This window comes from Callorhinus ursinus, unplaced genomic scaffold (assembly GCF_003265705.2).
Source record: "Callorhinus ursinus isolate GAN/ISIS: 27379988/994484 unplaced genomic scaffold, GSC_fseal_2.0 scaffold12, whole genome shotgun sequence".
Classification (NCBI taxonomy): Eukaryota; Metazoa; Chordata; class Mammalia; order Carnivora; family Otariidae; genus Callorhinus; species Callorhinus ursinus.
The window spans coordinates 84758308-84785670 of record NW_027397074.1 but is presented as its reverse complement, the minus strand read 5'-3'; the positions used below and the strand labels follow the sequence as shown (position 1 = coordinate 84785670).

The 27363-nt window shown below is 50.5% G+C and overlaps 1 protein-coding gene across 3 annotated transcripts in view; it reads left to right on the top strand.

The window, feature by feature from the left end:
* The window catches only part of ZNF777 (zinc finger protein 777), a 27758-nt gene extending 942 nt beyond the window's left edge, over positions 1-26816 (top strand). The window contains exons 1-6 of one of the 3 annotated variants that reach the window (XM_025854815.2): positions 69-198; positions 4351-5202; positions 6113-6239; positions 8343-8456; positions 22240-22491; positions 25527-26816. In XM_025854815.2, the coding sequence (XP_025710600.2) occupies positions 82-198; positions 4351-5202; positions 6113-6239; positions 8343-8456; positions 22240-22491; positions 25527-26683 (2619 nt within the window). In that variant the 5' untranslated portion in view covers positions 69-81 and the 3' untranslated portion in view covers positions 26684-26816. Of the gene's footprint in view, positions 1-68; positions 199-2691; positions 2776-4350; positions 5203-6112; positions 6240-8342; positions 8457-22239; positions 22492-25526 lie in introns of those variants that run through there. The other 2 variants (XM_073899358.1, XM_073899359.1) reach the window with 2 other exon arrangements.
* The last annotated feature ends 547 nt before the right edge of the window (positions 26817-27363 follow it).

Here is a 27363-nt window from a genome sequence, read left to right as displayed (position 1 = left end):
TGCGGAGAGGCCGGGGACCGGCCTGCGCGGGGCCGCGCGGCGGCGGCGGCGACTCCGGGCCGGGCCGGACAGCGCACGGCCATGGCCGAGGCGGCCCCGGCTCCGGTGAGGGCGGCCCGCGCGCGCACGGACGCGCGGACTCGGGGCCCGGGGGACGGCCTGCGCGTCCCGGGCTCGGCGGCCCGGCCTGGGGTCTCGGTAAGGGACAGAAACGCCGCGACGTGGGGGGCGGGGGGGGTGCCGGAGGGCTCGCGCGCCCCTTAACGGGAGAGGGGGGTGCTGCGGGATGGGAGCGGGGCCGAGGATCCGGCCGCCGTCCGGGCGAGGCTGCGGGGACGCCGGGGCCTGGCACGCTCGCGGGCCGGGGGGTGGGCGCCCGGGGACGGCACGCCTCGCTCCCTGCGGAGCGGGCGCTGCGTCCGTCGGGGTTGCCGCCGCACGTTTTCCGCAGAGCTCGCCCCCGCCGAGCCTCCCGCGGCCGGAGCGCGGCGCTGACGCGGCTCTCCCCATTTCGCAGAGCGGAGACACTGAGGCACAGACACCTGGCGGCGACCTGTCCGGCCTGCCCCAAGGTCACGTAGCGAATCATCCGTGGCCCGGTGCCCGCGTCCCCAGAAATACCAGCCTTAACGGGCTGCGGGCCTGGACGGGGAAGGGGCGGCTCTGGAGGCGGCCTCCCCTGGTTTAGGGGCCTGGCCCGGCGCGCGGTGGACGCGGCCCGTCGGGGGGGGGGGGGGGGAGGTGACGGCGGGGTGAGAGGCTGGGCAGCGGCTGCGTCGTGGGGAACAGGTGACCCTCGGGCTCGGGCGCCTGGGCCTCCAGCCCCTTTCCTCTGGAGGGCCCCCCGCCAAATTTTGGGTGTCCAGACGGATGGGGTCTGGGGAGCGAGCTCCTAAGGGTTTAGTGGCCGATGGTCCTGTTTAGTGGGCCATTCTTAAATATCGGCACTAAGATCTCCCCGCAGACCTGCTCTTTGAGATGCAGTGGCCGTGCTGGAGAGCAGGATTGCTGCATGGGAGTCAGCGCCTGTGAGCCTCAGTTTACTGTTGTGTACAGGAGGGGGTCGGGATATATGCTTTCTAAAGAGCCTCCCGGTTCAATAAAAATAATAATCATCTCTTGGAAAAATAAAATTAAATGGAGATTTAAAAATGCCTACCTCTGGGCTTCGGTCTCCAGGGCCCTTGAATGGTATATAATTCTGAGTTAATCACACTGGGTCATACAAGAAAATGGCACGGCTTGCTTTTTTTTTTTTATAAGTTGATATGAATGGTTATGTATTTTTTTCTGCTAAGGTGCTTGAGTCCTGGAGACCCCATCCACTTGGGATTCGTGAGGTAGGGAGGGTCATTTAAATCCTATGATACACAGTCCAGGATCCTCCCTCTGCCCACAACAGTTTGAGGATGCAGGCTTATTAATCTTAGATACTTTATTTACAGCTCCATCACTGTCTTTATGCTTAGGGTAAAATTGAGCCATGGTTTACTGGTAGGGAGGACATTATAGCAAGGGGCTTTAATTTGGGGTAGAGGAGGGGGTGTGTTCCTGTGGCCCCCTCATCCCTCTACAGTCCTCCAAGTCTGGAAGTGGAGAGAGCCAGTCTAGTAATAGCAAAGAAATGGTACTTTCCTCTGAGATCTGATTAGACTAGTTGGTAAAGGTATCTCACTCTGCTGGCTTTAGGTACTGTACTGGAGCTTTTTTTTTTTTCTTCATTGTTTTAGTTAAACCCCTGTATTACTCAGGGAGACTAACTTGGCCCCCTGGGATTTTTCCCTTCTTCCTATTAGTTGTAGGCAAATACCCTAATCCCCCTCCAAGGACAGGGCCATAATGTGCCTATTGTGTTGCATTTTGCTAGTCATTTTCCCTGCATCTGAGACTCCTATGTCCTGTCTGCCCTCACCTGTGAAGAGAGGTAGCTTAGTTGTTGATGAGTTTTCAGGCTTAGGGGTCTGTGAACCCCTTGAAAGCGTTTGCAGAATTTTGTATGCACACCCACATGTGGGTTTTTTTGTTTGTTTGGTTTTGGTTTTGGTGTCTTTTTGAGGGGGAGAATCCACAACTTTCATCAGGTTTTCAAAGCGGTCCCTGAAATGTCCTTATGGACAGGGCCTTCCCCACCATAGAACCTCCCACAGGTCTTTGTTTAATCTCCAGGCCCCTGAATTTTAGAGGTAGAAAGGATTCAGAACCCTCACCTGACCTGCCGCCTCAGTTGACAGACGAGGCCCGGGGGCCTCCGACAGTACCTGCTGAGGGCCAGGGCTTTGCAGCCAGCCCGCTGTGTGACCTTGGGCAAGTTGGTTGGCCTCTCCAGGCCTGGGTGTCTTCATATGCTAAGTGTGGGGAACAGTTCTCAGAGTCCCTCTTTTTTTTTTTTTTTTTTAAAAAGATTTTATTTATTTGAGAGAGAGAGACAGAGCACAGGCAGAGGAAGCTGCAGGCAGAGGGAGAAGCAGGCTCCCCGCCGAGCAGGGAGCCCGATGCGGGACTCGATCCCGGGACCCTGAGATCATGACCTGAGCCGAAGGCATTTGATAGGGCTTCCTGAGGATGACATGAGATAACCCTTTAAAATGCTTAACACAGTTCATGGTGCACGATAAATGCTGACTAACTGTTAGCTGCTATCTGACTAATTAGCTCTCACATCTGGTTAGCTGCAGAGCTATTGGATCATACTACCTCAAGAACATTCCGCCTGAACAGGCCTTCGGTTTTCAATTCTTGGCTTCAAAGTGTGGTGCTGTCTCAGTGAAAGCCCTCGTAAGTGAACAAACGAACAAATAAAGGAAAGAAAGTGGTAGGAGATATAAATGGTTTAGATAGCTCTGATAGATGACCGAAGCAACGTCATTCTTCACCCTCACATTTTTTTTCCTGTGACCCAGTAATTTCTACTGGTCATTCATTCAGCAGACATTTATTGAGCACATACTATATGTCAGACTGGACCCCAGGGATATGCTCCCTTTCAAATAAAGAGAATGGGAATTGCAAGTTATATTAAAGATCACTTGTGCATGGCACATTGATGGGTCATTCAACAGATTCTCTGAAGGAAGATTACGAGCAAATGGACAAACATGTTATAGAAGAACTTCTGTTCAGTTCCAATAAAGCTATTGATTGTCTGGATAAGTAAACCCAGAGCTGGCCACTGAGGAGCCCTTTGCTTCACCTTCCTGGTGACACAAGAATTCTCTCAACATGAGTGTGGCAAGGTGGGGAACAGGGAGAGAATAAATAATGAAAATCCTCAAAGGAATCAGTCTTTATTTGGTTCTCGTCCCCCTGCCAGTCTTGACGTGAGTCACAGAACTGGCTGACTTCCGCTCCATTTCCAGTCCCTCCAGGCCTTTGCTCCTCACTGCCCACCTCACAAACCACAAGGAGGAACTCAGACCACCAGCACACACCTACCTCAGTGGACCATCTGCCCCGGGGACTTTGGCTCCCGTACAAGGGGCTGAATTGCCGTCCCCTAGCCTGGCTCAGGCAGGGTCTCTCCTCTCTCTCTCTACTTAGAGCAGAAGGCAGCCTGGAATGCTCAGAAGCCCATTCAGCCTCTCCAGGAGGGGCTGGGTCCATGTAACATGTCTCACTATATACATACTCTGAGAAATTGTACTGATAAGCCCATAATTCAGCTTTTGTCAGAGTCTGGGAAACTGCAGGTATTTGTGTGTCCTCGCCACTGGAGGACATCAGGGAAAGACAGGGGGCACTGGGACTGCCTGCCGACACAAGCAGGAGCAGCGGGGCCAGATGTCAAGTTCATCGTCAAGGGAAGTCCTTTAACAGCACTGGCCCCGCTGGAGTTGCCTCCCGCCTTGCCGGGAGTCTTGGGGTAGTAACGGTGCCCGGCACTGACAAAATTCTGCTCCTTCGTTTTACCAAGTCTTATTTGATGCCCAGTGCTCGAACTCAGTGAGGTGGCAGGTGCGTTAGGTACTGTCTTTGTGTTACGGGCGAGGATACTGAGAGCAGAGAGGCCCGGTAAGCCGGCCGCCGGCCGCGTGGACAGGACCGGGAGCCGGGCTGGTGCCCTGTCCCTTCTCGTCCACTCCTAGGCCCCGGTGGTCCCTGGGAGATGTGTGCCGTGAAGGAGATGGTTCTACCAAGGCAGGAGGGGGCGTGGCCACCTGTTCTTTGTTGTTAATAATAGTTTTATAATTGACGTCTAAATCAGCGCCAGGTTCTTAAGGGGAGACTCAAGTCCATGCAGTGTATCTTAGTGCCAGGAACCCTGCAACCCTTTTTAGGTGGGTGCCTATCTTTGGCATTTACTTTGCCAGCTGGAGCCTGCGGCCTTCAATCCTGTCCTTTCCTTGAACACAGGTCCAGCAGCTGGACATGGAGACCCAACGCTCATCACCTCCGTCATTCCCCAGTGTCCTGCAAGAAGAAACTCCGCGTCAGGCCCCTGCTGGACTCCCCCGAGAAACTCTGTTCCAATCCCGTGTTCTTCCCCCCAAAGAGATTCCTCCTTCGTCTCCCCCTATTCCCCGACCAGGCTCCCTACCCCAGACTCCCAAGCTAGAGACCTCTGGCCGAATGCCGCATGTTCTCCAGAAGGGACCCTCACTCCTGTATCCTGCCGCTTCTGAGCAAGAGACTCATCTCCAGGGTCCCATGACTTCCCAGGAGGAGACCCAGTACCCACCCCCAGCTGCTGCTGAACAAGAAATATCACTTCTCTCCCACTCCACCCCCCACCAAGAAGCCCCACTCCACTCGCCGGAAGTTCCTGAGAAAGACCCCCTCACCCTTTCCCCCACAGTTCCGGAGACTGACGTGGACCCCCTGCTTCAGAGCCCCGTTTCCCAAAAAGACACTCCCTTCCAGATCTCTTCTGCAGCCCAGAAGGACACACCACTCCCTACAGCGGAGATCACCCGCTTGGCCGTGTGGGCTGCCGTCCAAGCGGTGGAGAGAAAACTGGAGGCCCAGGCCATGCGGCTTCTGACCCTGGAGGGGCGGACGGGGACAGCCGAGAAGAAGCTGGCCGACTGCGAGAAGACGGCCGTGGAGTTCGCAAACCACCTGGAGAGCAAGTGGGTCGTGCTGGGGACCCTGCTGCAGGAGTACGGGCTGCTGCAGAGGCGGCTGGAGAACATGGAGAACCTGCTGAAAAACCGAAATTTCTGGATCCTGCGCCTGCCCCCGGGCAGCAATGGAGAGGTTCCCAAGGTAAAGCGATCCCGACTGGGGCTCCCGGGGAGGGATCTGAATTGGCATATGGTTTAGGAATTTCATATAAAAGAAGGAAGAAGAACTGGTTCAGAAGGAAACAAATACAGTGATACCAGCATCTCTTCACCAAGCACAAGATAGGCCAAAATCACATGATCTGTCCTGTTGGTAAAGCCCTCCTAGTGATCAGGGATGGTCAGTGTGGAAGGGTGTTCAGTTCACAATAAGAGTGACTTAGCGGTTCACTGTCAAGGTGGATGGAGACCTTGGTGGGAGGTTCCGGGGCTCTGGCCTGCTCCACAGTTTTATCAGTTGACTCACAAATTATGTTAATGCCAGTAAGAATGTGATTTCAAGCGGTATCCTAAAGAACTAGAGAATAGTTAGGTTTTAATATTATTTCCCAGAAGATCCTGAAAGAATTTCTGTTCTTTTGTGTGTTGTCCCAGTACATAGCCTTATGTAGGGACGAGACTTGGACTTTACTCTCTAGGCCAGCCCTTCTCAAATGTTAGTGTGGCGATCTTACTAAATGCAGAATCTGATTTAGTGGGTCTAAGATTGGGGCCTGGGGGTCTGCATTTCTAGCACATTCCCTGATGGCATTGCTGCTGGTCTGCAGACCGTGCTTTATAGCAGCAAGGATAATCCCGTTAGAAAACGGACTAGACAAAACAAGGCCCTTACTCTGGGGGGGGCCAGGACAGTGGCTGAAGTCAGGCCAGATTTCTAGAGAGGTCCATGGTGAACACCCACCACCGTGCCTTGGGGCCTTTCCCACTGCAGTCTAAGAAGAGGTGTTTGAGCCAGAGCCCAGGGCTTAGAGCCACTCGTTGCCTTGGGATCTGGCAGCTGAGGGCCTGTAACTGCCGTCCAGTTGGTCCAAGCTGAGCTTGTGTGGTTTCAGGTCCCTGTCACCTTCGACGATGTCGCCGTCCACTTCTCCGAGCAGGAGTGGGGAAACCTGTCCGAGTGGCAGAAGGAGCTCTACAAGAACGTGATGCGGGGCAACTACGAGTCTCTGGTTTCTATGGGTAAGGAGAAGGTTCACCCACGCTGGGGGGGCTTCCTTGACACCACCCTGAGGTTCATTTGGAACCGTTGGGAGTTCTGAACTCCAGTCCTACCAGTAATCAGAAACAAGGAAAACCGAATTTTAGAGCACACAACCAGTTAGAACAAATGCCCCCAGGCAGCAGAGATGCGGACAGCTCGTCAACAGCACGGCTCCGCTGAGAAGCCTTTGGGACAGGCGGGAAGAAGACAGACGGCAGGGTCTCACCTCTACATTATTTCCGCCCTTGGCCCTGTATCTATATATTTAATGAGTTTGTCCAGCAAACGGTTACGAAGCAGAGTGTGAGGGGCTTTATGAGAATCAAGTTATTTAATCCTCCGCCTCTGCCGTGAAGGCGCTGAGACAGGTGTGAGCGCTTGTTCCCCTTCGCCCATTCAAATGGCTGAGCACTGTCACTGATGGAGGGGCCCCCGGGGTCTTGTCTCCGCCGTGCAGAGAGGAGGCTGTGACCCAAGAGTTTGATGCTCGTGCTGGGTCCCACCAGCAAGTCACGACAATCTCACTGAGGACTCTCTTCCCCCCAAGTCTGTGCATTCTTGTTGTTTTCATTTAATAAGAGTATTTAAGGAGGAAAACCTGGGAAATATACTTTAGTTTTTATGTGTATCCTTCTGTCTGGTATGGGGAACTCTTTGGGCACACCAAAAAAGTTAGAAAAACATTTACGTGTGCAAGTTGCATAGAAACTTTGATTCTTGCTAGAATTGTTCATTGAATATACACATACCTCCCCCATTAAGACAACTTTTTTCTTTTTAACTCTTCTTTTTAAAGTATATACGTAATTGTGAAAATTCGGCAATTTAGATTTGTGGAATAAAGAGCAACCCCCACCCTCCCACCAGTACTGCCCTCCAGAGGTAACCACCACGAACCCTTCGGCCTGCATTCTTTCTTCCTTATTTGTGCACATGCAAACATACACACTTGTGCACATGCCGTCTGTGGCTTGCACAGATGGGGTTAGTCACTTACTCTCCCGAAGGATAGGCCCTAGACAGCTTTCCACGTCCGCACGGGTAGGCCTGCTCAGAAGGATGGTGCGGCATTCCGGATGAGCCACTGGGCATTTGACCTTTCTGCTGTTAATGAGCAGCACGCTGACCCCGACTCCTGCCTGTTAACGAGTGCCGTGATCAGCGTTGCGTATCTGTGTGCGCTTGCACCAGTGTTTCAGGAGGACGGCTTCCAAGGAGTTCTGCCGAGCGAAGAGGAGGCACACTGACGATATGGCCACTTCCCCCAGAAGGCTGTGGACGTCCACGCCCCAGAGCAAGGCAGTGCCGTCTCTCCATGCCCGGGCGCGCACTGATGTTCTTCGGTTTTAAATGTTCGTCTTTTCTGATGGGTGAAAAATGACGCCTCATTATTTTCATACGTTGTTTTTTGATGATTAGTGAACTTGAGCATCTTTTCCCGTGTTTACTGGCCATTTGCATTTCTTCTATGAATTACCTATTTATATTTGCCTTTTTACTTTTTACTAATTGTAGAGGCTCCTTAGATATAGTAATGGATGTTAACCGTTTACATAGAAGCCGTGCCTGTGTGCACACGTGCGTGTTTCCTCCGAGTTTCTTCAGCGGGTAACTTTATTTCCAGAGAGCTTTAAACTTTTTTTAAATGTGAGGGACACTATAAGTATTTAGTTTTTTAGCTTCTGGATTTTATCAGGTTTCGTTTTTTACTCTATAAAATTTCAGCTCTCCCGTGTGCCTTTGTCATGAGACGCCTGAGCAGCCATTGGCAGCCCGTGAGTGACAGAGGGTCAGTTCCCGCTGGTGGGCAGGTGGCCCTGCTGCTGTTCCCCCCGCACGGGAGGCCGAGGTCGAGGCACACACACGCGTGCGGACCCCGGCCCCACACGCACGCGCACACCCACAGACCCACACACAGCAGGGTCCCGAAGGAAGAGGGCTGGGAACTTGGCCCGTTTCTTTTCCAGCACTGCCACTGGTCGGGTGGCTCCTCCCCGTGTCCCACTCGCACAGGGGCCACCTTTACAGCATCCAGGGGGACCTCACCACATGGTCTGTCTTCTTTCCTCCCTTCTGCCCAGACTATGCAATTTCCAAACCAGACCTCATGTCGCAGATGGAGCGTGGGGAGAGGCCAACCGTGCAGGAGCAGGAGGACTCCGAGGAAGGCGACACGCCCGCAGACCCCAGTGCTGGTGAGTGGCCACTGGGCGGCCCAGAGCTCGGCCTTCTAGATCTTCCGGCCCTCAGGAGGCCCAGCCTGGGGTGTCGCAATCCGTAGTAGGGCCCCGAGGGCTGTGTTAGCAAGCTGTGTGCACGAAGGAGGCCTGCAGCTGCTGGGACCTGCCTGATGCCTCCTTGACCGCACCCCCCCCACACACACACACACAGTGGCCCAAGTGGCTGAGAAATAAGAACGCCATTGGGTTCGTCGTCTTGCGGAGTTTCTGACATGACCAGGTGTCACCTCACTCTTGGCAGGAAACAAAACCAGAACTGAAAGAAAAGTGGTCACTTGTCAGGGTGCTAGTGATGGTGCCTCATGGAGCTCTCCAGAGAAGGGCTTCACCCCTGCTCCTGCAGCTGGTCAGTGGAGGGATAGGGACAGACAGACTTGACGTGAAATGCTGTGCGATGTGCAGAACAGTGTCTGGACGGGGCAGTTTGACGGAGGCGGCAGAAAGGCGTGTGTCTCAAGTGCAGACTCCAGGGCCAGGCACCTGCGTTTGAATCCCGGCTTCTCTGCTCACTGGCGGTATGATTCTGGCTGACTCAGCCTTTTGGGAAGCTTATTTTCCCCATCTATAAGATAGGACTGGTCCTAGTCTCTAGGGCCTGATGGGGTGACTGGGCTGTACCGGCGGCCCAGTAAACGCTAGCTGCTGTCACTCTGCGTGGGTGTCGTCCCCTGCCAGCCCCATGTCAGTAGCCCACGTGCTTGCCCTGCGGGTGCTCTTGTGCATGGTCTGTTTGTGGAGCTCCTGCTTTGGAATTGCCTTTGGACTTGAATCGTCTGCCTTGAAGGTCTGTGACGGAAGCCGATCCTTGTCCGTTGCAGCCAGACATCATGGGTGATCCTATCTTTTGAAAAAGGATAATCTAGCTGGAGAACTCACCGGAGCCAAAGGCCAGGTCTTGTTATGAAGTAATGTCATTGGTTCTGGGACCTGTCAGCTGGCTCCTAGCAGGAGGTCCAGAAACATCTAGAGTAATGTCAGCCCCGTGGATTGAGAGCTGTAACTGACAGAAGAGACAGAAGCCCCTGGAAAAATAAGTGCTGGCATCTCGCAGAGCAATCCGGTATCCTCCCTTCCTAGAGATTTGCTAGAGACTTAAATTGAGGGTAGAGGCTGATCTGAGTTCATTCTGGAGACAAAAAAGGTGATTTAAAAGCAGGTGAGACTGGGGACTTCGGGACAAAGAATGGCATGTGGCAGAAGGTCCTTTTGTCCACCCGGTTTGAGTGGCCACAGCCAAAAACAAGGGTCACGTGGGAAGGAGAGAGAGATTCAAAGCAGAAGAAATAAGGAAGCAGGCCTGGGAGGCAGAGAGTGAGAATCTGGGCGAGTGGTTCACGGTAAATACCCTAAAATCCAGCCTAATGTCCCAGTGGGGTTCTGTGGCCTAGGTGCTGCTCCTCACGCATCATCTCCTGCACGCTGGGACCACAGCATCCATCCCCTTCCTCTGTCTGCTTGTTCACCGCCTCCTCGCAGACGGGCCTCCCACAGAGCAGGGCCAGAATCGAAAGCAAATAACCTCAGCCCACTCTGCCTCAGGCCGAGTTCCTCCTGGCGCACGCACGTCCGCAGCCTGAGCGGCTGTGGGACGCGGCAGCCCTCTCAGAGGCTGCCTTGTGTGGCTGGAATGTGCATTTGCTCCACAGACCATCTCCAGCCGCTCAGAGCCCGGACAGAGGGGAGCATGCGGAGCACAGGGGCCCCCGCCACACAGGGCTGGCCGTGAGCTCGCACCTCCGTTTGAGGCCAGGGGCCCTGGCCGCTGGAGAGCAGGATTGTTCTGTGAATCGGCCCTTATCCGAGCCCTGGTATCAGAGCTCTCGCATCTTCCTAGAAGGTGGCTGCTGTTCACCTAGAGGTGAACCAGCTCTGCTACGATACCGACAGGGAACAGCCTAGCAAACAGAGTTCTCATAGTTCCAAGTACAGTGAACATGACAATTTTATGAACTCGCTAAGTGAATGTATTCAATCAACTATTATTTATGGTTTGGATCCCTAAGGGCAAGGAGATCCAAAAATGATTCCGATATTGACCCTACTCTCAGAACACTTAGAGCAGGGGCTCCCATTCATGGCCCTCGAAGGGGGGTAATGGAGGTCTGGGGAAGCCAGGTCCCATTTTCACCGAACAAATTAGCAGAGAGTAAAAACAAACCAGAAGGCATGGCTGAAATCCAAGGTCTCAGTCTTTTTGAAAAGCAATTTGATATTTTTTAGTCTTAAAATATGTTTTAAATATTTAAAACGTTCGTATACTTGACCTAAGAATTTCCTTTCCTTTCTGAGAGTCTGTAGCATGGAAAAGAATCCAAACTATGGATTAAGATGGACAGATACTATATTACATTGTGATAAACTCTTATACAGCCACTGAAATCGTCAGTGAAGTTTTTATACCATATGTTTCATTTGTATGTTTATTATTTAGGTCATCAGGTTTTTTGTTTTTGCTTTATTTAAAAATTGTATTTATTTATTTGAGAGAGAGAGAGAACATGAGTGGGAGGAGGGGCAGAAGGAGAGGGAGAAGCCGGCTCCCCACTGAGGAGCCTGAAGCAGGACGCGATGTCAGGACCCCGGGATCATGACCCAAGCCGAAGGCAGACGCTTAAGCAACTGAGCCACCCAGGCAACCCGTCAGGGTTTTTTTTTGTACCAGGTACTATGTCAAAGAGACCGACCGTAATAACTAACCCCCCCCTACACACACACACACACACACACACACACACACACACACACACACACACACACACACACACACACAATATTACAGTAAGGAGGGTGGTAGTGCCATGAAGGCAAGCATCCAGGCCTGTGAGAGACACAGCATGGAGGACTTCACTGAGCTAGGACAGCAGAAAAGGCCTCTTTGAGGAAGTGGAGTTTTTAGTGGGAACCTAAAGGGCAAATAGGAGTTCCAGTTGCCCTGAGGAGAACTCACTGGAGGGAAGAAAGTCTGGAAGCTGGGAGACCAGTTGGAGACTTTGTAGTCCAGGCAGATGACGTGCATAGGCCAGGAGAGAGGTGGGTATTCCCAGGGACCGGTTTTGGCAGTAGAGGCTTGGAAGGACCTGCGATGGGCGGTGTTGACAGGGAGGCTCCCCATCTTGTGAGCGCAGTGAGGTGCTTGGGGAGGTGGAGGACCGCAGGAGGTGCAGACCTGGAGAGATGACAAGAACAGGTCGGGCTGGAGGCCCCCGGGAGAGATCCAGTGTTGAGAAAGCGGCTGGATAAAGAGTTAAAAAACGACCGAGATCAGAGCTAGAGACGGACATCTGGGCGTTGGTAGCATGGACCCGGTCCGGAGAGGGAGAAGGGAAAGAGCACAGGCCATGCCCTTGGGAGCCCTGACTTTTAGAGCAGATTTGGATTATATGGATCTGGGTAGGGGCCCAGGCATTAGTAGTCTTTAAAACAGTTCCAAGATGATTTTCATGCACCGCCAGGGCCGAGAACCACTGTTGTAGGATTTGGAGAAGGAAGGAGGAAGCAGAGGAAATGGAAGGAGTGGTCAGAAAGGTAGCAAGACATGAGAAGAGTTGGGGCACCTGGCTGGCTCAGGCGGTAGAGCGCACGAAATTAGGATAGTGCATCAAGAGAAGAGTGTTTCCAGAAGGAGGGAGTGTGGTCAGCCATGCTGAATCCTGCAGTGTGGTTTAGTAAGGCGAAGACCGATGTGTCCATGGGATGCACAGCTGGGCAATACCAGTGACCTTGGCAGGAGAAGCACTGGTGGTGCGTGGGGTGGAAGCCCGTTGGAGCGGGCTGCGGGCGGGGGAGGGGGGGGGGGGAGGCAGCACCTATCATCAGCTGTTTCAGGTTTAGCTGTGAGTGGGGAGTGGAAATATGGGGCAGTAGCTGGGGGGGGGCGGCTGTGTTTGCTTCAGATGGGGATTGCCAACGCAGGTGTGAAGCTGATGGTGGTGATCCAGTCGATAGGGGAAGTGAATGATGTAGAAATGGAAAATGGAAATGTAACATGAGGTCCGTGATGTAAACAAATGATAGGGAAAAAAAATTGAATGGAAACATAACAAAATCGTATTTCTCTATGATGTGTAGAAATATTCTCAAGTATTACTTCTTATTCAGTAAAAATAATTAAAAAAAAAAACGCATGAAGAAAGTCTTCGAGTTAAAGATGGCAGGTTGAACATGTGTTTACTCCTGCCTCCCAGAATCCTTCTAAAGCAAGAGTGAAGGGGCTTTTTAAGGAATGAACAAGGAGACAACAGCAAGTACGTTCTGGAAGCCTGAGAGCAGATGGCTGGGTGATCACTGATTTAGAAAGCTACATCCAAAATTGATACTGGGGAAAGCAGAAAAGAAACTCGATCTGTAATCCACCCCCATTCCCTACTCCAGACTCAGGAATGAGCAGTACCGGAGACTCTAGGTATCTCTGGAGATGGGGGCAAAGGTGGGCTTAAAAACAGAGGATGGGTCAGACATCTTTCACCTCCCCTCTGCGGCCTCCCTCAGTCCCTCAGTCGGCATCTGCCTCTCCCAGCCCTGGTGGTCACCCAAGGCTTCTTCTCTGGAGAAGATGAACAAAACGATGTCTGAAGGTGGACACCGGGCACAGTGGAGGCTGGGGCACCATGCTGACTACAAGACAGTAAGTGAAACATGACGTGCAGATACCAAGACCTCCAGCCTTCCTCCCTAACCTGGGTCCCAAGCAATGTGGACATCCAGGATGAAACCCCCAGGCAGCATCCTGGATGAGTCTTGCCTTGAGACCAGCCCAAGGTATCGCCCCAGGAAATGACTCAGCCAAGCCATCCTGTTGGGAAACGCATCATAGCAAGCCCTACCTAAAGGCACCAAACTTTCAATCTCTTTTGAGTATTCTACTTTTAAATATAGATAACCAAGACCACAGACATTTGGGAAAAGCCTCTAATATAGAGAGACCAAAGGAAAGGAAAGGAGAAAAAATAAATTTCAGAGAAACAGAGATCATGCAGAGAGATTTAAAAAACTATGTTTAAATACATACGTATATATTTATATATACTTATGTAATATATATAATATATATGTATTTCACATTCCTTAAGGAGATAAAAGAAATGAATACATCCATGACACAAAAGTATAATGCTTATTGGGGCGCCTGAGTGGCTCAGTGGTTTAAGCATCTGCTTTTGGCTCAGGTCATAATCCTAGGGTCCTGGGATCGAGCCCCACATTGTGCTCCCTGCTCAGCAGGGAGTCTGCTTCTCCCTCTGCCTCTGCCCCTCCCCCCTGCTTGTGCTCTCTCTCTGTCAAATAAATAAATAAAATCTTTTTTTTTAAATATAATGCTTATAAAAAAAAAGAATGAAAGGAACTCCTGGAATTTAAAAATAATACAAATTAAAAACTCAGTAGCAGCGTTAGAAGATGAAGTTGAGCACACGTCCCGGAAAATAGAGCACAGAGGCAAAAAAGAAAATAGTGAAAGAATTTTAAAAAGTAAAGAATGAGGGGCGCCTGGGTGGCTCAGTCGTTAAGTGTCTGCCTTTGGCTCCGGTCATGATCCTGGGGTCCTGGGATCGAGCCCCACGTCCTGCTCCCTGCTCAGCGGGGAGTCTGCTGCTCCCTCTCCCGCTCCCCCTGCTTGTGTTCTCTCTCTCGCTGTCTCTCTCTCTCTCAAATAAATAAATAAAATCTTAAAAAAAGCAAAGGGTGGAAGTCCAACATCCAGACAATAGGAACATCCCACACACACACACACACACACACACACACACACACACACAAAAGCATAGCAAAAATAAGGAGGAGGGAATTAGCAATGAAATAATTCCAGGAAAATTCCCAGTACTGAAAGACATGGTTTTCCAGATTGAAAGAGCCCAGCAACTGTCCAGAACAATGGATGAAAACAGACCCATGCCTTAGATACTTCAGCAAGAAATTTCCGGGCAACTGAGGCCAAAACGATCCTACAAGTCTCCAGAAAGGGGAAAAAAAAAGTTCATATAAAGGAACAAGAATTAGGAGGCTTTGGACTTTCCAACGATATTGGAAGAAGACAGAGCAATACCTTTAAAATTCGCTAAATTTCAGAATTGGAAAATGTTTTCCAACCATTCTAGAGTTTTATATCAGCCAGACGATTCTAATTAAATGTGAGAGATGAAATCAAAACATTTGCAAGGTCTCCTGTGTACCCTTCCTCCAACTGGGGGAGGCGCTTTGCTGAAATGAGGAAGTACACCAAGAGAGGTGTTAGGAGCTCCAACACAAGTGAGGCGAGGAGGATCCCAAGAAGACAGCTGTGCACCTGGAGGCAACCAGTGCAGACCGGAGCACATCAGAAGGTTGTAAAAATTTTTCTTCAAGTCGATGAAATTGAGAAATACCCATTATGTCCGAATGTTTTGAGGAGAGACTTAACAGAAGAGGTCAGGGAGTTTGGAGCTGACTTAATGAAAACCGTAAGCTAAGCCAAGGAAAAAATTATAAGCTCCAGGGAAAGCAAAAGACACAGACGTAGAAAAATAACTGTAGTATACTCCACCGTTCAATGTTACATAACATTTATGTAATCTAATAATGTAAATGCCCAATATTCATCCAAACAGAATCGCAAACTAAACTGGAAGGATCAGGGATTTGGAAAAGATTTGTCTGGATGGGGAGAGATGGTCCTCGCCTCCAGCTCTTGGAAGTCATCAGGTGGTGTTTACATTGAAAATTCACGGGACTCCTGGGTGGCTCAGTTGGTTAAGCATCCACCTTCGGCTCAGGTCATGATCCCAGGGTCCTGGGATCGAGTTCCACATCAGGCTCCTTGCTCAACGGGGAGCCTGCTTCTCCCTCTGCCCGTCTCCTGTGCACATACGCATGTCTGCTCTCTCTCTGACAAAATCTTAAAAAAAAAAAAAAATTCAAGGAGTAGCAATAGGAGTGTGATCCTTGGAGATATGAAGGGAAATAATAGAAGAATCAGCTGGAAGAATTGTAAGTGTTGCCCCTGGGGAGCAGGAAATATAGTGGGGAGTGGAGGAGAGCTTTTTAAAAACAAGTTTTGAAAAATGTGAAAGCTTTCGTAATGTTAAAAAACTTCCATGTAAAAACAGTACCATGGATATTAATGACAGTAAAGTTTCTGTGTCAAGGTTCGCTTTCAAATTTATCGCTAAGAGGAGGATTAGCTTCATTACCTGAACTTATTTTTCATTATCCTAAAATGATAAAATAAATCCAAGGAGACCATAGCAGGCTTAAATTGATGTTACAAAAGCAATTCCTCTGTACTAATTTTGCAATTCCTCTGTAAATCTAAAAATATTTCGAAATAAATGTTTATTTAAAAATATAAATAAAAATAAAAACAAGTTTTGAGCAACTAACCCTCAGCCTGTGTGCATATATAACTTTCTTTTTAAAGATTTTATTTATTTCAGAGAGAAAGGGCGAGCACGAGCGGGGAGAGGGACAGAGGGAGAGTCTCAAGCACATAAATTGGAAGGAATACACTGAACAGAATTACATGGGGCTTTCCCTCTGTCTGCATTTATTCTTTTTGAATTATGCCGATGAAACTTTAGTTTTGCTGGAAAGTAAAAACCATTGTTGCCACATTAACCTTCTTCACCAGCTCAAAGCAGAGAAACGATGGTCGACTTGGCTTTCCAGCACCTTTATGGCTGTACTTTCTGCGAGATTTTTAAAGCTTTTGGCATATTAATTTTTAAAGTCTTTCTTAATGCATTTTTAAATTTTTTATTCTTTTAAAAGTTTGTTTATGTAATCTCTGCACCCAACCTGGGGCTCAAACTCAGGACCCTGAGATCAAGAGTCACTCGCTGTATGGACTGAGCCAACCAGGTGTCCCAATTTTTAAAATCTTTTTTAAAAAGTTATATATGGGGGCGCCTGGGTGGCTCAGTCGTTAAGCGTCTGCCTTCAGCTCAGGTCATGATCCCAGGGTCCTGGGATCGAGCCCTGAGTCAGGCTCCCTGCTTAGTGCAGAGTTTGCTTGAGACTCTCCCTCTGTCCCTCCCTCTGCTGTCTCTCTCAGATAAATAAATCAAATCTAAAACAAAAAAAAACAAAAGCAAATAGACTTTCTGGGTCAAAGGATATACTCATTTAAAAATTTGATACATATTTTAAATGTCCCTCAAAACAGTTGTGCCAATTAATACACCTCCAGTTTATACACAAACATGAGACTACCTCTTTCCCCATACCCATGGCGATAGTAGGTGTTATTTATCTTTTTTATTATTTGCCAAAGTGACGGGTAGAAAAGACAGTATTTTGATGCTTTCATTCAACTTCTGTAAGAGTGATGTTGAGTCTATTTTCATACCTTTATTGATCACCAGGGTGTCTTTATTTTATGAAATATCTTCTGAACATTGTCCTTTTGGATTATTCATCATTTTATTATCGATTTGTAAAGCTTTTGAAAAGTTAAGGATATTGGGTGCCTGGGTGGCTCAGTTGGTTAAGCATCTGCCTTCGGCTCAGGTCATGATCCCAGGGTCCTGGGACACGGGTGTGCATGCTTGCTCTCTCTCACAAAAATAAAATCTTTAAAAAAATTTTTTTAAGTTAAGGATATTAGCTCTTTTCCTATGTTTGCGGATATATTTTTGAATATATGGTTTACCTCTGTATTTAGTATTTGTGTGTGTGTGTGGTATGGATATTTTAAATTTTTGTATGTTCAAATCTTATCAGTTTTAAGTTTCTATGTATTCAAATTTACCCATAACTTTCTTTATGGTGTCTAGGTTTCATATTAAGCATAGAAATACTTACTTAGCCCCTTTTATTCAGTAAACGTGATTACAGGTCTTGGGCCTATGAGCTTTTTAAAAACCTGTAAAAATATTTGAGATCTGAAATAAAATATTTCTTGCTCCAGAAAACAACAACAAAAAAAATTTGCAAAACTCAAATAGTTAAGTATTTTCACTAAGTGTCTGCAAATATAACATTGTATCAGCTTCATTAACTATTAAATGTGCTCACAAACACACAGTACATTTGGAAACAATTTGTAGGGTTGATTTTTTTCCCCCCATCTTGCAAGAGTTCTCAGGAAGAAACAGAATTGCAGAGATCACAAACCAAGCACAAATTAGATCAGTTCCTCGTCACCAAACAGTGTCAAGGCAAAGCTACAGAAATTCTAGCAAAAAATTGTACACCTAAAAATGAGAGTTGGTATGTGTTGGGCACATGTAATGTCTGCTGCGACGGCCAATGCCTCCAGATCTGAAGTCCCAGGGGGCTAGGAATAGCCTGTTCCTCAGCTCCCGGTTGTAAAGAGAGAGAGAGAGAAGGAAAGAAGCTGTTTTTTTCTAATACTCGTATGATTTCATTATTTGTGTCTAAATTGTTTCATCAGGTGATTTATTTTAATGTGAAGACTGTGTTCTTGTTGCGAAGCAGTTGTCCCCCACTCCATTCATTCCCATCCCATTTATTTAGAACTTTTCCCCACTGGCTTGAAATTCTCCCTTTGATCATAGCCTATATTCCTGCAATGTACGTGTCTTTTTTAACTTTTTCAGTGGGAGAACAAATGACTGCTTATAAATGCAGTCTGGTTGTCAGTACTCTCTCAGAAGTTGTTTAGGGTGGGGAACTCTTTTTGGTAGGAGACCACTGGTTTCCCAACTGTCTGACAAATGGAGGGGAGGCACGAAAATGTGTAAACACAGCACCTCCCAAAGGGAGAAGTAAACTCCCAAGAGAGAAGCACAGTTCTGTTCAGCAGAGAGCATTGGAGGAGGTTTGGCCGAGTGAGGTCGTGAGGGAGGGGCGGGTACTGAAGGCAGTGGTCTTCGAGCTAGAGGACCAATGCCCCGGGAGGTACAAGGGGACTTCCCAAGAGGAACATGGCATAGATGGCTTCGAGGGCTCAGTAAGTCCTTAGTCGATCTGTCTCATTCATAAATCTCATCAGTGAGAGCACACAACACATGCAGCCCCTGCCATGCTGGTCCTCATCAACCACACCCCTCACCCGTCCCCATCTCATGAGGGAGCATTTCTCTGAAGTATAAAAAGCCCTCTGGGTTACGGAGACAGTCCAGAACGGAGGGGCACATGACCACAAGTGCGGCGCCCTGGGGCCTGGATGGCAAATTCTTTTGCAAGTTAGATCACTCGCAGTACTTTGCTTTCAACAAAATTGAAAGAGAACCTAATTAAGTTGTCAGCTAATAGGTCATTAGAAACAATTTTTGATGATATGTTAACCATGTGCTTTCATAGCATTATAATTCAGAACAAATTCGGAGAATCAAGTGATGATTCTATAACAAAGCTCCTGCCAGCCCATCTATATATCTATGCAAATGAGCTTTGCCAATGCTTGTGTTTATGAAAATGAAAAATAGGAACAGATTTTATTCTGAACTCTTGTCTCAGTCAAGTAATAAGAATATTCATTCTCAGATAAGCAAACTAATTGGGAAAAAAAATTCCTCCCCATCCTTGTAAGAGCCATTTCCAACAAGTTTTTAGTTTTCTATCTTAACTGTATCATTGTACAGTAATAATAATGAAGGATAACTTAAGCCAGGAAGACAGTCAACACTTAGAGCCCCGTGGTTATTAGAAATGAAAGCAAAATTAATCTTTCAATTTACCTACACATTTTTGTGGCAGAGTGGTAGACGAGGAGATCAGTAAAAGGCTTCGAAGCATAAAAATATGTTCTACTGGGATAAAATTCTGTGGGCAAAGTGGGAATGGAAATAGAAGTTCAAGGTGAAAAGGAATGATATAAAAATTTCAACTATCAAAGAAGAACTTGTTCATGTATTTTTTGAGTGAATAATGGTGGGTTGAAAATTGCCGGCGTTCTCAGATCCCACTGGCGACATTCAAGAGTGACGGAAGAGTTTATTTTAAACCATCAATATTTACAGTACTCCAGAAATGACATCTTTTGCAGTTACTGAAGCATTTTATATGTTTATTCAAAAAAGTGCAAAGGGGTGCTTAGTTTTTAAAAGCTGCTTTAGGGAGGAGGCAAGCAAAATATTTTCAGGAGTTTGTGAAGTCAGGGAAGGTATTTTTCTGTTGCTGGGGTCACGGTCGTGCTCGTGGCTCTAGCGCAGAGACGAGGGTTGCAGAGTGAGAAGCGGGCGCTGCTGGGGGCCTGCGGTGGCCCCAGGAACGCAGCGGGGCTCAGGCAGCGAGCAGAGGAGTCACCGTCTCCCCAGGTGGGAGACAAAGGGGGAGTCAGCAGGCTGACTTGGAGCTAGAGCAGGAGTGAGGCAAGGGTGTGAGGGTGGGTGACTTCATCTCTTTTGTGAGACCGAGAACAGGAGGAAGAGGTTTTGGAGACTTGGTTGTGGGGGAAGGCGGGCACGGTCCGGGTTTAAGGCTGTGGCCCCGCGGCATCGGGGACCGTCACAGCTGCTTTATAGTCTGCTGCTCCACACAGCTGGCAGGAGATTGGCTGGCTGCTCAGAGGAGAAGGAAGGGATTCCCGGGCACCAGAGAGAACCCAGTTTTGGGTCCTGGGGCATCAGCTGCCAGCCTCCTGGGTGGGTCTGGTTTCCTGGCTTTTAGCTTGGGGATCACGAGTGGGTGTGGTTAACAGCCGGGAGGCTTCCCAGGGGCACGGACTGTTGGCTTTGTTTACCAGGTTCCTGGTGTCTTTTCTCTTTCCACAGCACTTACCAACCTTCTGGCATCCCATGTAATTTATTATGTTTCTTGCCTTGGGTAAGGTGTATGGGGGTGGGGAGCTCCCTTATGTGCACCGATGTATCCCACGTCATTAGAATACCCCATCGCACCTAGTTGGTGCTCGATAAGTAACCATTGAATAAATGAATTCAATGAGGGAATAAATGCATCTGTTGATGCATTACACATCTATAATTTCCTTAATTAACAACGTGATTTTCAAGCTGGGAGGGAGTTTCTGCTGGCACAGCTCTCCCTATAGGGGAAGAAAGTAAAGCTGAACCCCTACCTCACACTCTACCCAAAATAAAAATAAATTTCAGATGGAGCAAAGACCTAAATGTAAATAATAAAGCAATAAAAACCTGGAAATAAACTCCAGCAGACTCTATGAACCATCCAGGAGCAGAGGTGACCCTCTTAATGAAGAAAACCCAGAAGCCATAAAAGACAGAGGGACATGTGTGACCATGGGAAGACTTGAAGAAAGCGGTCTGATAAGAGATGGCACAGAGTCAACAGACAAATGCTCGATTTGGGGACTGTTTGAAATGCTGATAAGAGAAAACGGGTTATCTTTAGCACAGGAACCAAAGGACTCTTACCAGTTTAACAAGAACAGAACACAGTTCTTACGGAATCAACTTGGAAAAAGCCAATAAGGAAAAGACAACGATATTCAGATGACCCTGGTCGTGAAAGTGGGATTAAAGTATCAGAAAATTATCAATTTACACCCATCTGACCGAGGAAAATATGAAAGAGCAGTGGTGTCTGTCTCTGGCAGGGAGGTGGGGAAGAGGCTGTGCTCCCGCAGGGCTGGTAGAAATACGAATTGTCACAGCCTTGTTCAAAAGCAACCTGATGACATCTATCAGATTAAAAATAACCACACCTTTGACTCTGCGGCCCCACGCCTGGGTCTCACATGGAAATCAAACCCCTGTTTTATAGTGAGACATGTAAATCCACCTGTGATTGTGGTATAGTTCATCATGCAAAAAACAAAAACAAAAACAAAAAACAAAAACACACATTCCTCGGAGGGGGAAGGGCTGAACCTGTCCTGGCCCCGGGCTGCCTGCAGCACTTAGGAAAGGAAGGCGGTGGCTCTACAGAAATTGCTTTCAGGGGATTTCTGCAAGACATCTGAGGGAGAAAAGGAATGGAGAGGACTATGTATATGCCAATTTTAATTTTTTTTTTGAACCAGTAATGGCCAGAAAATAAAAACAGAAACATAAATGTGTTGCCATAAATACCTACATAAGTGTAGAGAAAACTGCTAGGTTACTTACAGGGGTGACCTGGGGAGGTCGCAGCTGTGAAATGGGAAGGGAGCGGAGGAGGAAGGCAAATCCAAAAAGGAAAAATACCACACTAAAAGATTATGTGCTAAATCCCATTTATGCAAAATGATGCCCGTGTGTGTGTGGACGTTCGAAATTACCTGCGGATCTTTTGGCAAGTTAAAAAAAAAAAAAAAAAGGCAATGTGTGTAATCAGATGGTGTTTCACTAAAAACAAAGCTGAGAGCTCCAAGTGCGTGCATGTGTGTGTGTGTGTGTGTGTGTGTGTGTGTGTGTGTGTGTGTGTAACTGGGGGCCGGGAGAGGGCTCGGGGGTGTCCGGTCTGTCCGCACAGGACCCCGGGGGGCTGGGCTCGAAAGGTGTGCACGTGAGGAGGTGATGAGCCTTTCCATTATTCAGCTTGACTGTGAGGGAGGGAAACTGTCTGTGGACTTTGACTGGCCTGACCCAGCAAAGGGAATTAAGATCTCGTTTGTTCAGAAAACAAACAAAACAACCCTGACAATACTATTTTTAAAATTAGTAGGGGTCATGGAATACAAACTCCACATCTATTTTAACTTTACTCCGGTTGGTACTGATGTTCAAGGCTACAGAATGTCCAGAAACTTCTGTGTCTGCTCCCTCAACCCCACATTATAGTTCCTCATGGTCTCTAAAACGAGAATTTTTGAAATGTAAATCCCAGGCTGCAGAAACCTCGTGCAGTGAACATGTTCTGGGTTCTTCTGTCCTCTCCCCCCAACCCCTCCCTGCCTTCGCAGCACACGACGGGATCGTGATCAAGATCGAGGTGCAGACCAATGACGAGGGCTCCGAGGGTCTGGAGACGCCGGAGCCCCTGATGGGACAAGTGGAAGAGCACGGCTTTCAGGACTCGGAGCTGGGGGACCCGTGCAGCGAGCAGCCGGACCTGGACACGCAGGAACAGGAGAACACGTTGGAGGAGTCCACGGAAGGCTCCAGTGAGTTCAGCGAGCTCAAACAGATGCTGGTGCAGCAGCGCAACTGCACAGGTCAGTTGGAGGGGTTGCGGGCTGGGGGAAGCTGCTACCATGAGTGAGGCCTGCAGACGGGCCCCTGCCTCATGGGAAAGCTGGGCTTCCCTTCAGAGAGGCTCGCTTGACCTCGTTGGGTTGACAGGTGTTGACAACCCTGGGCACGGCCTCGGGGACGGGTTTCCTGCCTCCGGATTTGTAACAGTCAGTCTCCAGGCTAGGAAGAAGGTATTACAGCCAAAGACGAGGTCAGATGTGGGCCCGAAGGGATCTCAGAGATCACCTCTCCAACTCCCTCCGTCTACAGGCAGAGAAGGTCAGATAAATTACCCAAGGTCATGCCGTTGTGGTGAGGCCAGAACTTCCGTCTCTGCTGCTGTGTTCTTGATAGTTCTTAGGTCACACCAGAAGCTTCAGTGACCCAGAGATCTCAGCCCTGGCCGAGCATGTTTTTGGGAAAATAACGGACGGTGCTGTCTCTTCCCGGTATGACCTAGCCATCACTCGTGTTTAATTATAAAACCTCTGGGTCACCCTTCTGCACACTCTTGGCTCCTCGTGAGTTCAAGACCAGTGAGGAAGTGGCCTCTCAGCAGCCTGATCTCGGGACATCTTTTGTGGCTGATTGTCTGAGGCTGAAAAGCCCGACCTTGTCATCTGGTGTACTTTTTACATACACCATGAAACTTAGTGAGTTGCTGTTTATTCAGGGGCTTTTCAACTATATTCATAAATGAAATCAGCCTGATCCCTTCTTGAATCATCCTCATCTAGTTTTGGAAATAAGATTATACTCAACTTATGAAGGTGAACTGGGCAGCTTTTTCTCCTTTTTTCTATATTCTGAAAATAATGTATAAGATAGGAATTAAGTGCATTCTGCCAAATTTTTAAGGAACACATTTACGTTTTGGTTGTTTTGTTTATGTGCCAAAGAGCCAATAACTATCATAGCAGTTTCTGTACTACTTGTACTTAGAAGTGTATCCACATCCATTTTATTTACTAGGTTTTTAAAAGTATTGTGCTGATGATTTTTTACATTTTTTCATTTTGCCTGTAGAAAATCCCTTTGCAATTGGCCTTTTCGCACTTTGTAAAACATCACGGACATCTTTCTTGGTCAAAAGATGTGGATCTAACCCCTTGCTTTTAAATAACCGCATGATATTCCCAAAAACGTTTTAATCTACAGGCTGTCTCTGTAAAACAGTGGGAAGGTGCAGGGCAGACCGTGAGGCTGGGCTACAGTGGAGCCTCGAACTAGAAATGCCAGCCTGCCCCCTGGGCACTCGCATTCACTCTAGTGGGAACCTCAGGAAAGTTCTGCACGGTACTTGGTGGGATTTTGCATCCTGGATTGCATCCCTTGCTGCTGAGAATCCTAACGGGGCCCAGGCAGCGCTGGCCATGACGAGAGGCCTGAGCTGGGACTGGCACGCCTGTGTCCTAACTGACCCTGCTGTTTCCTGGGTTCAGAGGGGCAGGAGGAAGTGCCAAGGCCCAGTGGTCACTGCCGGCTACTTTGTAAGACCTGGGCCAGCTCACGCACACAGCCAGCTTGTTTCCCTGTCAGTTGAGGGGACAGACTAGATGGACCCTAAGTTAGAAGCTCTGAAGAGGTCTGGCTTTACTTACTTTATTTGAAACGATCACTTGGTATCTCTGGGCTTGGATGCCCCACGTCTGTGAAATGGGGATAAATTCTTGCTTGGCTTATCCCATAAGAGATTGTGAATAAAAAGACAAGCTCTAAGGCGAGAACTTGAAAAGTTCTCGTTTGTTTACCGTTAAGAATTCTGCAAATGCAGACTGTTACAGCAGCCCATCTGACAGGTGGGCTCAGAAAAGCGAGTGCCTTTCTTGTGTCACACAGTGACTAAAAACAGAGCTCTCTAAGTAACAGTGTTTAGGGAGTACGTAAGTACAAGGCATTTGAGAAAATGCAGACAGGAGTCAGAGGGCACTCCCTTTCTCTAGGACTAACATTCTCGGGGAACACTCTAGAACACCGTGGAGAACAGCTAATCTCTTGGGCCCTAAAGGGCCAGCCTCGAGGATGGAGGGCCAGGGAGGAGGAGGACCTCCTACAGTCGGGGTATTCATGGAGCCCTTCCTGGGGGCGGAGGGAACCGCACACCAGAGCCCCCGGGGGAAAGGCAGGAGAAACCCTGGCCCTAGCTTCAGGCTTGGTCGAGTCACCCACCTGTGTGGGGGTCGTGCTGCAGGAGAAGGCCGAGGTCCTAAGCCCTGGGCAGGCACACCAGGGAGTGCCGCGTGCCCAGGAGGGGTTGAGGGCCGCAGGTTGGGATGGTCAAGGAAGGTTCAAGGGCAAAGACAGGATTGGAGCTGGGTGGTATGTGGCCCGCGTGATTTGGAGGCATGGAGAGGAGGGGCAGATCGCTGGAGGAGGGTGAGTACTGACACCTGAAGAGAACCCGGCAGGTGCCTTCAGGAAAGCGGCGGAGCGGTGAGGCCGGGGGAGTTCGGGCGGAGGCGGCCGTGGGGCCCGGAAACCCGCGCCTGAGGAGTCAGGCCCCTTTCCAGACAGGCGCTAGAAACCCAGCCCTCAAGTAGCTCCAGGGGAAAAGGGAAGGTCCACGTCGGGTGATAACTGGTAGGCCCACGGGGCTGCCCGCTTCCGGCACCCTGGGCCTGAGTGCGCCCCCTCCCGGGGCGGGGGGGGGGGGGGTAGTACCCTGCGGGCTCCTGCCCGCCACCCGCTCGGGGGAGATGCGCGCGGGCAGGGCCGGCGTGCCCCTTGTGGGCCGCAGAGGGTTCCCAGGGAGGGTTCCTTGCTGAACCGAGCCCGAGGCCCGCCCGGGTTACACACACCCGGCCCCGCGGAGGGGGGGGGGGGCCCGGGGCAGCAGGGAGCGGAAAGGAGGACTCCCCCCCACCCCCCGAAGGCGGCCCCGGGGGAGGGGGGGGCCCCACGATACACGGGCAGCGGGTGTGGGCGAAGGTGAAGCCGCCTGCCCGGCCTCGGTCCAGGGCAGAGGCCCTGGGCAACGGCTGACGTGTGTCCGTCTCTCTCCCTGTCCCTGGAGCAGAGGGGATCGTGATCAAAACGGAGGAGCAGGGGGACGAGGAGGACGAGGAGGAGGAGGACGAGCTGCCGCAGCACTTGCAGGCCCTCGGGCAGCTGTCCGGGCGCTACGAGGCCAGCATGTACCAGACGCCGCTGCCCGGGGAGCTGTCCCCCGAGGGCGAGGAGAGCCCCCCGCCGCTGCAGCTGGGCAAGCCGGCGGTGAAGAGGCTGGCGCCGCCGACGCACGGGGAGCGGCACCTGGGCGACAGCCGCGGCTCGTCCAGCCAGCAGCAGCGGAACCGGCGCGGCGAGCGGCCCTTCACCTGCATGGAGTGCGGCAAGAGCTTCCGGCTCAAGATCAACCTCATCATCCACCAGCGCAACCACATCAAGGAGGGGCCGTACGAGTGCGCCGAGTGCGAGATCAGCTTCCGCCACAAGCAGCAGCTCACGCTGCACCAGCGCATCCACCGCGTCCGCGGCGGCTACGCGTCCCCCGAGCGCGGGCCCGGCTTCGCCCCCAAGCACACGCTCAAGCCGCGCCCCAAGTCGCCCAGCTCGGGCAGCGGCGGCGGCGGCCCCAAGCCCTACAAGTGCCCCGAGTGCGACAGCAGCTTCAGCCACAAGTCGAGCCTGACCAAGCACCAGATCACGCACACGGGCGAGCGGCCCTACACGTGCCCCGAGTGCAAGAAGAGCTTCCGGCTGCACATCAGCCTGGTGATCCACCAGCGCGTGCACGCGGGCAAGCACGAGGTCTCCTTCATCTGCAGCCTGTGCGGCAAGAGCTTCAGCCGCCCGTCGCACCTGCTGCGCCACCAGCGGACTCACACGGGCGAGCGGCCCTTCAAGTGCCCCGAGTGCGAGAAGAGCTTCAGCGAGAAGTCCAAGCTCACCAACCACTGCCGCGTGCACTCGCGCGAGCGCCCGCACGCCTGCCCCGAGTGCGGCAAGAGCTTCATCCGCAAGCACCACCTGCTCGAGCACCGGCGCATCCACACGGGCGAGCGGCCCTACCACTGCGCCGAGTGCGGCAAGCGCTTCACGCAGAAGCACCACCTGCTGGAGCACCAGCGCGCGCACACGGGCGAGCGGCCCTACCCCTGCACGCACTGCGCCAAGTGCTTCCGCTACAAGCAGTCGCTCAAGTACCACCTGCGGACCCACACGGGCGAGTGAGCGCGTGGGCCGCTGCCGCCCGGCCAGGGGCGCCGCCCGGCCCGCCCCCCGCCCCTGGACAGGTGCCTGGCCGCCGCGAGGCCCGAGCCGGGCGGGCGGGGCCGGGGCGCCCCCAGCCCCTTTGCTGTGAGCTCCCCCCCTCTCCTTTCGTCCCTCCTCCCAAGGACTCGGGGGTAGTGAGACCAGGTCGCTTGCTGCCGTGTTTACCGGGGGCCCCGGGGGAGGGTGAGTGCGCGAACCTGGGGAACCCCTTCGGGCTGTTAATTTCCTTGACAATAAAATGGATGAAACCAATCAGCACGGGGGGAGTGATTTGGCCGCCGGCCACTCGGAGGGGCGGTGCAGGGCCACTTAGTTGGGGAATAGAACTTTATAATTACCTTTTGGATACTGTGGTTCTATTTGATAATAATAGAGTAATTTTTAAAAGACGAGCGTTTCCTGTTTGCCGTTTTTGTTTGGTTTTGAAGGGGAGGGGTTGAGAAGGTGGCCGAGGGCTCTGTGTCTAGTGTCAGTTGCCAGGTTCCGTCGAGCCCGTCTTCTGTGCTCGTTCCCCGCGTTGGGCGGCGGAGGGGGCGCAGATCCCACGGACTGTAAGATCGAGAAGGAGACGGGGCTGACGGGCTTGAAGTAGTGAATTGGTGTGCGGAAGGACAGGCACGCTCCAGGCTGCGGACCCT